The 12,582-nt window shown below is 43.1% G+C and overlaps 1 protein-coding gene across 1 annotated transcript; it reads left to right on the top strand.

Moving 5' to 3' along the window:
* Positions 1 to 4,421: 4,421 nt before the first annotated feature.
* Positions 4,422 to 11,904, top strand: LOC112265714 (ATP-sensitive inward rectifier potassium channel 1). Its single transcript, XM_024443275.2, has 2 exons — positions 4,422 to 4,568; positions 10,610 to 11,904. Exon 2 carries the CDS (start codon positions 10,620 to 10,622, stop codon positions 11,739 to 11,741), a length of 1,122 nt encoding a protein of 373 aa, XP_024299043.1. The 5' UTR covers positions 4,422 to 4,568; positions 10,610 to 10,619; the 3' UTR covers positions 11,742 to 11,904.
* Positions 11,905 to 12,582: the final 678 nt, after the last annotated feature.

Raw genomic sequence — 12,582 nt, 5'->3', positions numbered from 1 at the left:
AACAGCTCAATGTTTACTCTGCTTTATTTAGAAGAATAGGAGAGTTGGCAGCGGGTCTGTGTTGGAGTAGGCAGAGGGAACACAGCCACAACACTCCATGAGTTAGGATGCACACACATGCATCTCTTACACACGCTCACTACAACAACACTGCAGTCAAAGAGGGGGGAAGTGGGTGAGGGGTGGAAAGGGTGACAAGCAGGGGGAGAGAGAGAGGGCAGCATTGAAATATTCAGACTAAGCCTTTCTTTGAGGTCAGTGGTTTGGACCTCTACACAGACACGCACACACACAGTCTTGTATAGCTAACCTTGTGGGGACACAATTCAGTCCCATTCAAAATCCTATTTCCTCTAACCCCTAATCCTAAACCTGACCCTGACCCTAACCGTAACCCTAACCCTCATCCGATAACCTAACCTTAACCCTAACCCTAGAACTAAGCCTAGCTCCTAACCCTACACTTAATTCTAACCCTAACACCAAATCTAACCTTAACACTAATTCTAACCCTAACACTAAATCTAACCCTAACACTAATTCTAACCCTAACACTAAATTGAACCCTAACACTAAATCTAACCCTAACACTAATTCTAACCCTAACACTAAATCGAACCCTAACACTAAATCGAACCCTAACACTAAATCTAACCTTTTTGGGATAGGGGCAGCATTTTCACTTTTGGATGAATAGCGTGCCCAGAGTGAACTGCCTCCTACTCTGTCCCAGATGCTAATATGTGCATATTATTATTAGTATTGGATAGAAAACACTGTGAAGTATCCAAAACTGTTTGAATGATATCTGTGAGTATAAGAGAACTCATATGGCAGGCGAAAACCTGAGAAAAAATTAACCAGGAAGTGGGACATCTGAGGTTTGTAGTTTTTCAAAGCTTGCCCTACTGAGTACACATTGAGATATGGATGAGGTTGCACTTCTTAGGGCTTCCACTAGATGTCAACCGTCTTTTGAAACTTGAATGAGGATTCTACTATAAAGGAGGGGCTCATGAGACCTGTTTGAGTCAGTGGTCTGGCAGAGTGCCTCGGTCTCATGACGCGCGCTCCCGACAGAGTTACCTCGCGTTCCAGTGCTTTTTCTGAAGACAAAGGAATTCTCCGGTTGGAACATTATTGATGTTTTATATTAAAAACATCCTAACGATTGATTCCATACATTGTTTGACATGTTTCTAAAGGACTGTAACGTAACTTTTTGTCTGGATGAAATGCTCGTGCCTCATGAAGATGGATTACTGGGCTGAACACGCTAACAACAAGTGGCTATTTGGACATAAATGATGGAACTTTATGGAACAAATCAGTCATTTATTGTCAAACTGGGATTCCTGGGACTACCTTCTGATGAAGATCAAAGGTAAGTGAATATTTATGGTGTTGTTCTAACTTTGTTGATTACAAAATGGCGGCTATTCCTCTGGCTGTTTTGGGTTCTGAGCGCCGTTCTCAGATTATGCTTTTTCCATAAAATTAAAGCAATTTAAAAAAAATCTGACACAGCGGTTGCATTAACTTCATATGGCTGCAGGGGCAGTATTGAGTAGCTTGGATGAAAAGGTGCCCATTGTAAACGGCCAGCTCCTCAGTCTCAGTTGCTAATATATGCATATTATTATTAGTATTGGATAGAAAACACTCTACAGTTTCCAAAACTGTCAAAATATTGTCTGTGAGTTTAACAGAACTGATATTGCATGCGAAACCCTGAGGAAAATCAAAACAGGAAGTGGCTCCAATTTTGAAAGCTCCTGTAACGGTTTTCTTGAGGTGAAGGAGCCAAAGCGCAGCGTGGTTATTTTGATTCATGTTTAATAAAGCACTTCACATGAACAAACTAACAAAAACAAGAAACGTGAAAACCCAAAACAGTCCTATCTGGTGCAAACACAGAGACAGGAACAATCACCCACAAACACACAGTGAAACCCAGGCTACCTAAGTATGATTCTCAATCAGAGACAACTAATGACACCTGCCTCTGATTGAGAACCACACTAGGCCAAACATAGAAATACCCAAATCATAGAAAAACAAACATAGACTACCCACCCCAACTCACGCCCTGACCATACTAAATAATGACAAAACAAAGGAAATAAAGGTCAGAATGTTACAGCTCCATGTTCCACAGCCTCCCTTTCCTGGATTTAAAGGGTTATGAACCAGATTCCTTTTCCTATCGCTTCCTCAAGGTGTCAACAGTTTTCAGACATAGTTTCAGACATCGCGTCAAGTGGTCACATGAGTTTTACTCGCGCAACAGAGTTTGGCAGCCATTGCTTTTCCCTCTCCAACTGTGAAAGACATTTGCGGTTGATATATTGCACGTATTGCAAGATTTTTGGATATAAATATGCACATTATCGAACAGAACATACATGTATTGTGTAACATGATGTCCTAAGAGTGTCACCTGATGATCATCAAAGGTTAGTGATTCATTTTATCTATATTTCTGCTTTTTGTGACTCCTATCTTTGGCTGGAAAAATGGCTGTGTGTTTTATCGACTTGGCGGGGATCTAACATAATCATATGTTGTGCTTTAGCTGGAAAGCATTTTTTAAATCGGACACGGTGGGTAGATTAACCTTAAAAAGATGAGAGGCCTGTAATTTTAATCATAGGTACACTTCAACTATGACAGACAAAGTGAGGGGAAAAATCCAGAAAATCACATTGTAGGATTTGTAATGAATTTATTTGCAAAATATGGTGGAAAATAAGTATTTGGTCACCTACAAACAAGCAAGATTTCTGGCTCTCACAGACCTGTAACTTCTTCTTTAAGAGGCTCCTCTGTCCTCCACTCGTTACCTGTATTAATGGCACCTGTTTGAACTTGTTATCAGTATAAAAGACACCTGTCCACAACCTCAAACAGTCACACTCCAAACTCCACTATGGCCAAGACCAAAGAGCTGTCAAAGGACACTAGAAACAAAATTGTAGACCTGCACCAGGCTGGGAAGACTGAATCTGCAATAGGTAAGCAGCTTGGTTTAAAAAAATCAACTGTGGGAGCAATTATTAGGGAATGGAAGACATACAAGACCACTGATAATCTCCCTCGATCTGGGGCTCCACGCAAGATCTCCCCCCGTGAGGTCAAAATGATCACAAGAACGGTGAGCAAAAATCCCAGAACCACAAGGGGGGACCTAGTGAATGACCTGCAGAGAGCCGGGACCAAAGTAACAAAGCCTACCATCAGTAACACACTACGCCGCCAGGGACTCAAATGTCCCCCTGCTTAAGCCAGTACATGTCCAGGCCCGTCTGAATTTTGCTAGAGAGCATTTGGATGATCCAGAAGAAAATTGGGAGAATGTCATATGGTCAGATGAAATCATAATATACCTTTTTGGTAAAAACTCACTGGCTGGCCAGTGAGGCCCTCACTGTGATGTTTTAGTTTGAATGCTGCTGAGAGAATGGGTTGTGGAATATCATCCTGTGAACTGTCCTTCCCTCTTCTTATGCTAATCCTCATTGACATTTCCCTCAACTGCACACCGGTCCTGAACATCAAGAGAGACCAGAAAACCATCCAACATGAACGACTAAAAAACCTAACATGATGCAATAGCCAAACTACAAACACTGCCAGCAGATACTACTCATGTGGCATACGTATTATCACAAAATCTGGCTACAAATCAGGATCTCTATTTCCCTCATCAACAGCAAATACAAGTGTGTGTGCGTGTGTGCTTGTGCGTGTGTGTGTGTGTGTGTGTGTGTGTGTGTGAATTGTAAACAGCGGCACACAGCTTCCTCTAGACCTACACATGGTATACACCGTCCAACGAAATGCTTACCTGCAGGTTCTTTCACAACAATGCAAAAACAAATAAGACATGATAAAAGATAAGAATAGGAACATACAGTGGCTCAGTAGAGTAAACACTTTAGCATCAGTACAATACAGGAAGGCACGATTTATAGTCCAATATTTACACTTGTTTTGGGGAAGGGGGGGATTGGGTGGCAAGTCTTTAAATTGTGCAGTATTTAGCTAGCAAAGCAGTTGTGATGTGTGTGTGGCATGAATGTATAATATCTTTATTCATCCCATCAACGGCAAATTCAAGCGTGTGTGTGTGTGTGTGTGTGTGTGTGTGTGTGTGTGTGTGTGTGTGTGTGTGTGTGTGTGTGTGTGTGTGTGTGTGTGTGTGTGTGTGTGTGTGTGTGTGTGTGTGTGTGTGTGTGTGTGCCAAGACAGTGGTGGTGTAGCAGAGGGTATTCAGGATGGCCCTGGCTACCAGCGCTGTGTGCGGTAAACACATACCCACTCAACAGCCCTGCTGGAGGGTGGTACCAGTACTTTGTGTTTGTGTGCGTGTAAACATCACCTGAAGTGATTCCAGTCCCACCAGTACAAGGCTGTATAAAAGCACACAGGTGTAGCATTGCGAGAGGTTTCAGAACACTAACTAGTTCATAGGACACACCATCAGAGACTGGCTGAGAGAGAGACAGAGACCGAGGGCAACCACGGTGCAATACATCTTTGGATTTCCACAGTTTACACACTGACAGGTAAGCTCTGTTTGAGTGAGGACCTCATCTTAGTTGAACCATTATCATCCAGTGAGTGAAAACTTTAACTTTGTATTCTCCCGTCATAACAGTGTAGCGATGATATACATTATGTTGATATGTACCCACTTTGAGGCTATGGTGCGCTTGTTGTACTACGGACACTCTCTCTAAACATAAGTGGTACATATATTTTAAATTGCCATTATACTAATGTTCTTGTTTCCAAGAAGCACTGTTCACAAAAACACTATTAGTGAATGGTGGCATGTCTGACAGTAAACATATATGTTTTTTGACTAATCCGAGTCCACTCCAAACTTTGTATGCAGGTGGTGTGTAGCAGGTCTAAAAGTGTAGTATTTTATACTGTTGAGGATATTAACATTGAAAGGAAATGGTCTTTAGAGGGATAGTTTTTCATTATTGTTATTGTTTTCTTTGTATATTTACAGTAGCCATGGTCCCTCTCGCGAAAGGGGAAAATAATTAGTGAACTTTCTGACCTCTCACCGTAGACGTAAATTATATCACGTAAATATTATGTGAATAATTTACATCAAAATGTGAATAAGTGTAGTCATAACATTGCAATTACTCACAAACCAATGATTACAAGAGTGGAAATGGCCCCTATTACCTTGGCATTGGTTGCAGTACACTGTGTAACACCCCTTCGATAAATTATTATAACGTTTTCCTGGGGAAATCATTAATTGTTGAAGAGTTACAATATTATTGACAATGACAACTGAACCGCACAGTACTAATAAAACGATTCCTCAATTTCAAAATTAGATTACTGAAAAGCATCAGCCAAGCATCGTAACAAAGTAAACCTCATGATGATCTTTTTATTTTTTTTATTTTACCTTTATTTAACTAGGCAAGTCAGTTAAGAACAAATTCTTATTTTCAATGACGGGCTAGTGGGTTAACTGCCTTGTCAGGGGCAGAACGACAGAAATGTACCTTGTCAGCTCGGGGGTTTGAACTTGCAACCTTCCGGTTACTAGTCCAACGCTCTAACCACTAGGCTACGCTGCCGCCCTAAGCATTTGTTATATCACCTTACAGTAACAATGTGGAAGAGATAATGAATAGGTGTGAAAGGCTTTGCGAGATACAATGAGAAAAGCTTCACAACAAAGAATAGTGCATGACTATCGGATTTCTGTTTGTGAAATATAGGACATTTCAAAGCTTTGAGCATAGAAACAAACGCACCGGTTTACGGCACTGACTTAACACTTCCTAACAAGCGCACCACCATCCAACTATTTGGCATAGTTTGGCAGCAACACAGGACAGATTTATTCAGAAATGCCACTAATCTTGCTAGAGACCATCCATCAAACACTTCCATCCATCAAACACTTCTTCTATAACCTACCAGGGATTAATATGAGAGTGACAGTTTATATGAAGTGATTCTGTAACGGTCATTGTAGGTGGAAGAAGAGGAGGACCAATGCGCAGCGTGGTAAGTGTCCAAATTCTTGAATAAAATAATTGAACACTGAAACAAAACAATAAAACGACAAACGAAGAATCCTGTATGGTGCTGAAAAAACTCTGAACAGAAAATATAATCACCCACAACTCAAGGGTGAAAACAGGCTGCCTAAGTAGTACCCCCCCCCCAATGGTGCGGACTCCGGCTGCAAAACCTGAAACTATAGGGGAGGGTCTGGGTGGGCGTCTGTCCGCGGTGGTGGCTCTGGCACGGGACCCCACTCCACCATAGTCTTTGCCCACTTCCTTACCCGCCTCCGTGGAGCCTTTAGAGCGGCGACCTTCGCCGCCGACCTCGGACTGGGGACCCTAGCAATGGGTCCCGAATGGACGGGAGATTCCCGGCAGCACAGGACAGGTGGGAGACTCCGGCGCGGCGGAGTCAAGGGCGACTCCAGCAGCACCGGACCGGCGGGAGACTCTGGCAGCTCTGACGTGAAGGGCGACTCCGGCAGCTCCTGACTGACGAGCGGCTCTGGCAGCTCCTGACTGGCGGGCGGCTCTGGCAGCTCAGAACAGACGGGCGACTCTGGCAGCTCAGGACAGACGGGCGACTCTGGCAGCTCAGGGCAGATGGGCGACTCTGGCAGCTCAGGGCAGAAGGGCGACTCTGGCAGCTCAGGGCAGACGGGCGACTCTGACAGCTCAGGACAGACGGGACACTCTGGCAGCGCTGGACAGGAGGGAGCAACCTGGAGGAAGGAGGCAGAGGGACAGCCTGGTGCGTGGGGCTGCCCCCGGAGGCCTGGTGCGTGGAGGAGGCACCAGATAGATCGGACCGTGGAGGCGCACTGGAGGTCTCGAGCACCGAGCCTGCACAACCCTGCCTGGCTGCATACTCACCGTCGCCAGGCCAGTGCGGTGAGGTGGAATAGACCGCCCTGGGCTGTGCTGGCGAACCGGGGACACCGTGCGTAGGGCTGGTGCCATGTACCCCGGCCCGAGGAGACGCACTGGAGACCAGATGTGCTGAGCTGGCTTCATGGCACCTGGCTCGATGCCCACTCTAGCCCGGCTGATACGAGGCGCTGCGTTGTAACGCACCGGGCTATGCCTGCGCACCGTGCGCCTCACTGCATAACACGGTGCCTGCCCGGTCCACCTCTCTCCACAGTAAGCATGGAGAGTTGGCACAGGTCTCCTACCTGACTTAGCCATACTCCCCGTGTGTCCCCCCCCCAATACATTTTTGGGGCTGCCTCTCAGGCTTCCTTGACCGCCATGCCAACTCCATTCTCCGGTATCCCTCCTCGCACTGTTCCAGAGAATCCCAGACGGGCTCCAGCACTCTCCCTGGGTCGACCGACCACCTTTCTATCTCGTCCCATGTTGTCCTCCTCCAGATAGTGCTGCTCCGTACCACGCTGCTTGGTCCTTTGGTGGTGGGTGATTCTGTAACGGTCGTCGTAGGTGGAAGAAGAGGAGGACCAATGCGCAGTGTGGTAAGTGTCCATATTCTTTAATAAAATAATTGAACACTGAAACAAAACAATAAAACTACAAACGAACAGTCCTTTATGGTGCTGAAAAAACACTGAACAGAAAATATAATCACCCACAACTCAAGGGTGAAAACAGGCTGCCTAATTATGGTTCTCAATCAGAGACAACGATTGACAGCTGCCTCTGATTGAGAACCATACCAGGCCAAACACAGAAATACCAAATTATAGAAAAAAGAACATAGACTGCACACCCAACTCACGCCCTGACCATAATAAAACAAAGATATCACAAAGGAACTAAGGTCTTAACATGACAGTTATATGGTTGTAGTAGGCTGGTTTTAGGGAGGGTATGGTTATCTGACTGATTTGGGCCAGTGGAGCGAAATAATTTTCTTCTGTAATAACTTGGGGTCTTATCTATGGCTTGTGTCCAGGATTACAGAATTTAACCCATTTGTTCCCAAATATTCCCCAGACAAATCTTATGCCATTAGTAACCCTAACATGTAATCCATATATTTTTTTTATACTGAAAAGTATGTAAAAAAGTGTGTTTTACTCTTGGTCACAATTGTGACCGATGGGAATATCCAGTGCACTGCCTATAATAAAATTAACAGACATTTACCTATATTCTTCAGCCCTAACACCTACATTTCCCTTTAACTTATTTCACATTTTGTTGTGTTACAACCTAATTTCAAAATGGATGACATATTCTCACCTACCTACAAAATACCCCGTAATAACAAAGTGAAAACGTTAATTGAAAACCAAATGTATTGAAAATGAATTTATTGAAAATGAAATACAGAAATATCTCATTTACTTAAGTATTCACACCCCTGAGTCAATACATGTTAGAATCACCTTTGGCAGCGATTACAGCTGTGAGTCCTTCTGGGTAAGTTTCAAAGAGCTTTGCACAACTGGATCGTCCAACATTTGCTCACGATTCTTTCAAAAAAATTCAAGCTCCATCAAAATTGGTTGTTGATCATTGATAGACAGCTATTTTCAAGTCTTGCCATAGATTTTCAAGACAATTTAAGTCAAAACTGTAACTAGGCCACTCAAGAACATTCAATGTCGTCTCGGTAAGCAACTCCAGTGTATATTTGGCATTCTATTTTCGTTTTTTGTCCTGCTGAAAGGTGACCTAATCTCCCAGTGTCTGGTGTAAAGCAGACTGAACCTGGTTTTCCTCTAGGATTTTGCCTGTGCTTAGCTTGATTCCGTTAATTTTTTATCCAGAAAAACTCCCATTCTTAACCATTATAAGCATACCATAACATGATGCAGCCACCACTATGCTTGAAAATATGGAGAGTGGTACTCAGTAATGTGTTGTGTTGGATTTGCCCCAAAAATAACACTTTTTATTCAGGACAAAAAGATCATTTCTTTGCCACATTTTTTGCAGTATTACTTTAGTGCCTTGTTGCAAACAGATGCATGCTTTGGAATATTTGTATAGTGTATAGTGGTGTAACTACAATGTTATTGATCCATTATCAGTTTTCTCCTATCACAGCCAGTAACTCTAACTGTTGTAAAGTCACCATTGGTTTCCTTCCTCTCTGGCAACTGAGTTAGGAAGAATGCCTGTATCTTTGTAGTGACTGGGTGTATTGATACACCATTCAATGTGTAGTTAATAACTTCACCATGCTCAAAGGGATATTCAATGTCTGTTTTTTATTTTACCCATCTACCAATAGGTGCCCTTCTTTGCGAAACCTCCCTGAACTTTGTCTTTGAATCTGTGTTCAAAATTCACTGCTCGACTGAGGGACCTTACAAACAATTATATGTGTGGGGTACAGAGATGGTAGTCATTCAAAAATCTTGTTAGACACTATATTATTGCACACAGAGTGAATCCATGCAACTTATTATGTGACTTGTAAAAGATGGCGCCGACAGATATGGCATCTCTGCTTCTAGCTCCTATGCAACTTTGCAGTATTTTTTGTGTGTTATTTCTTATATCATTAGCCCAGACGTTTTTTGTGTTATTACATACAGCCCGGAAACAACTTTTGGATATCAGAGCTATCAGAGCTACGGTAACTCACCAGCATTATGATCAGGAATACGGAACTAGAACTAGATCTACACCTATACTTCAGCTCCAATTTACATAGCTACAAAGTCTGCACCTGAACCCAATTAGTTAACTAAGCCATCTCTAAATGTGCCGAAGCCTGAATACTCGTGAACTGTACAACCAGGACTACCCCTGTACCTCAGCTCCAGTACGCCTACAAACCAGGTCTACACTTTTGACTGAGTCCCAAGGGGTAGTCCTGGTTGTACAGGAGCTGAAGTATAGGTGTAGATCTAGTTTATATGAATATTGGGGATGAAATGCAGAAATACAGAGGTCACATGACTAAGATATGCAAATATCATTGGTTGAAATGTGCGGCCATTGGCTGGATATGGTGTCTTGGTGTCTTGGGGAATACAGGCCTACGGAAAGTGGGTAACAGGGCTGAGGTAGGCAAGTAACAGGGATGAGATGTACAAGCAAAGATAAACCAGGTCTACACTTTTGACTGAGTCCCAATACTAATATAAACCATATCTACACCTGCATATCTCAGCCCAAATACCAATACCAACCACATTTACAACTGTGGCTATGTCCCAATAATCTCCTAAACCAGGCCTACCCTTGTGCAAGAGACACTAAACAAACTCATTGACACTAATTTAGTTTATGGGTCAATACAAAATATGACATTTTACAGTCAAACTCACTGATTTAAACATAATAAGGGCTAATGGATGATGGTAAAATCATCTGAGTCTTAGCTATGGCATGTACCCAGGATTTAAGTGCAGATGAAAATGTGCAAGTGATGCATAGCAACTGCTAGTAACTAGAGCAACACTTTACAGTTAAGTAACAAGAATAATGGCTGGGTCAGGTATGTTTTTTTGCTACTAAGTTGTTTCATATAATGATATTTTGATGATAATTAAGGTCAGCAGGACTTTTACCTTGTGTTTAAGAATTAAAGGGCGTAAAACATAAACTATTTCACAAACAAATTGTTCTTCTCTCTACAGGTCCCAGAAAATGGTGTTTGGCATCCGGAAGCGTATCCATGACCACCTGGTGGATCGAAGAATCCGCAGAACCCGGCTGGTGACCAAATATGGGCGCTGCAACATTGAATTCGGCAACGTGAAGTACGGCAACCATTTTGCCTTCCTCTTGGACTTCTGGACGACCTTCGTAGAGTTCCGCTGGCGCTTTGTCCTCTTCTTCTTCATCGCCTCCTTCACCCTGAGCTGGTTCATATTTGGACTGCTGTGGTTCTGGATCGCCCGGAACAACGGGGACCTGACGTGGCAGAACCCATCGAAAGGCCACATCCCCTGTGTGGACAACGTCTACAATCTCATTACAGCATTCCTCTTCTCCCTGGAGACACAGACCAGCATCGGGTACGGTGGACGTGCCATCACCCCTTTCTGTTCTGGTGCTGTAACCCTCATCATTATCCAGTACCTCATAGGTAACATCATCAACTGCTTCATGTGTGGAGTCATCCTGGCCAAGATCTCCATCCCTAAGAAAAGGGCCAAGACCATCACATTCAGTGAGATGGCTGTCATCTGTCCTAAGAAGGACTTCCTTTGCCTCATGATAAGAGTGGCCAACTTGCGCAAGACCCTGATGATCGGGAGCCAGATCTACGGCAAGCTGTTGAGGACAACCATCAAACCCGACGGGGAGACAATCATCATGGACCAGGTGAACATTGAGTTTGTGGTGGACGCTGGGAAGGACAACCTCTTTTTTGTGTGCCCTCTCACACTCTACCATGTGATTGACAATACTAGCCCTTTCTTTGAGATGGCAGTGGACACACTCCATAAGCAAGAGTTTGAGCTGGTGGTCTTTCTGGACGGCACAACCGAGTCCACCAACTCAGCCTGCCAGGTCAGGACTTCCTTCATCCCTCAGGAAATCATGTGGGGTTACAACTTCCTGCCCATCATCTCCCGCAACAAAGAGGGCAAGTACAGAGTGAACTTCTCCAACTTCTCCAAGGTGGTACCCGTGGCTACTGCACACTGTGCCTACTGCTTCCACAACATGAAGGGACACCACCTCCACACCATTGACGGAATTGACAATGGGGAATTTGAAGTGATTGATAACTTAGAACAACCTAATATGACCAAGATGTGAGCTTTTGGAGAGAATATGTGGAATAGAAGCCAGTTATAGGTTGTACTCTTAGAAGAAAAGAGTTCCAACAGGGTTCTTCAGCTGTGCCCATAGGATAGCCCTTTTGTTTCAACACTGTAAAAAAAAAAAAAAAAAAATCTGAACAAGCCTGATTTTCCTGCATTCATACTTTAAAATCGTTTTATATCATTTTAAGAATGTTTTACAGTACAGTCAAAAGTTTGGACACACCTACTCATTCAAGGGTTTTAGTCTTTATTTGTACAATTTTATACATTGTAGAATAAGACATCAAAACTATGAAATATGAAATAACACATATGGAATCAAGTAGTATACAAAAAAATAAAAAAATAAAAAAATATATATAGTTGAGATTCTTCAAAATAGCCACCCATTGTCTTGATGACAGCTTTGCACACTCTTGGCATTCTCTCAACCATGAAGGGACCTGGAATGTCACGTGGAATGCATTTCAATTAACAGGTGTTCCTTGTTAAAAAAGTTCATTTGTGGAATGTCTTTCCTTCTTATTAATGTGTTTGAACCAATCAGTTGTGCGACAAGGTAGGGGTGGTATACAGAAGATAGCCCTATTTGGTAAAAGACCAAGTCCATATTATGACAAGAACAGCTCAAATAAGCAAAGATAAATGACAGTCCATCATTACTTTAAGACATGAATTTCAGTCAATACGTAAAATTTCAAGAAGTTTTAAAGTTTCTTCAAGTGCAGTGGCAAAAACCATCAAGCGCTATGATGAAAGTGGCTCTCATGAGGACCGCCACAGGAAAGGAATACCCAGCATTATCTCTGCTGCAGAGGATAAGTTCATTAGAG

Source organism: Oncorhynchus tshawytscha, linkage group LG13 (assembly GCF_018296145.1).
Source record: "Oncorhynchus tshawytscha isolate Ot180627B linkage group LG13, Otsh_v2.0, whole genome shotgun sequence".
NCBI classification, from domain to species: Eukaryota; Metazoa; Chordata; class Actinopteri; order Salmoniformes; family Salmonidae; genus Oncorhynchus; species Oncorhynchus tshawytscha.
Note: the sequence above shows the minus strand (reverse complement) of the source record. Positions and strands in the feature narration are given on the sequence as shown.

Bases quoted from the DNA above. Each gene is read 5' to 3' on its own strand.
- LOC112265714 (XM_024443275.2), top strand. From the start codon at position 10,620: ATGGTGTTTGGCATCCGGAAGCGTATCCATGACCACCTGGTGGATCGA.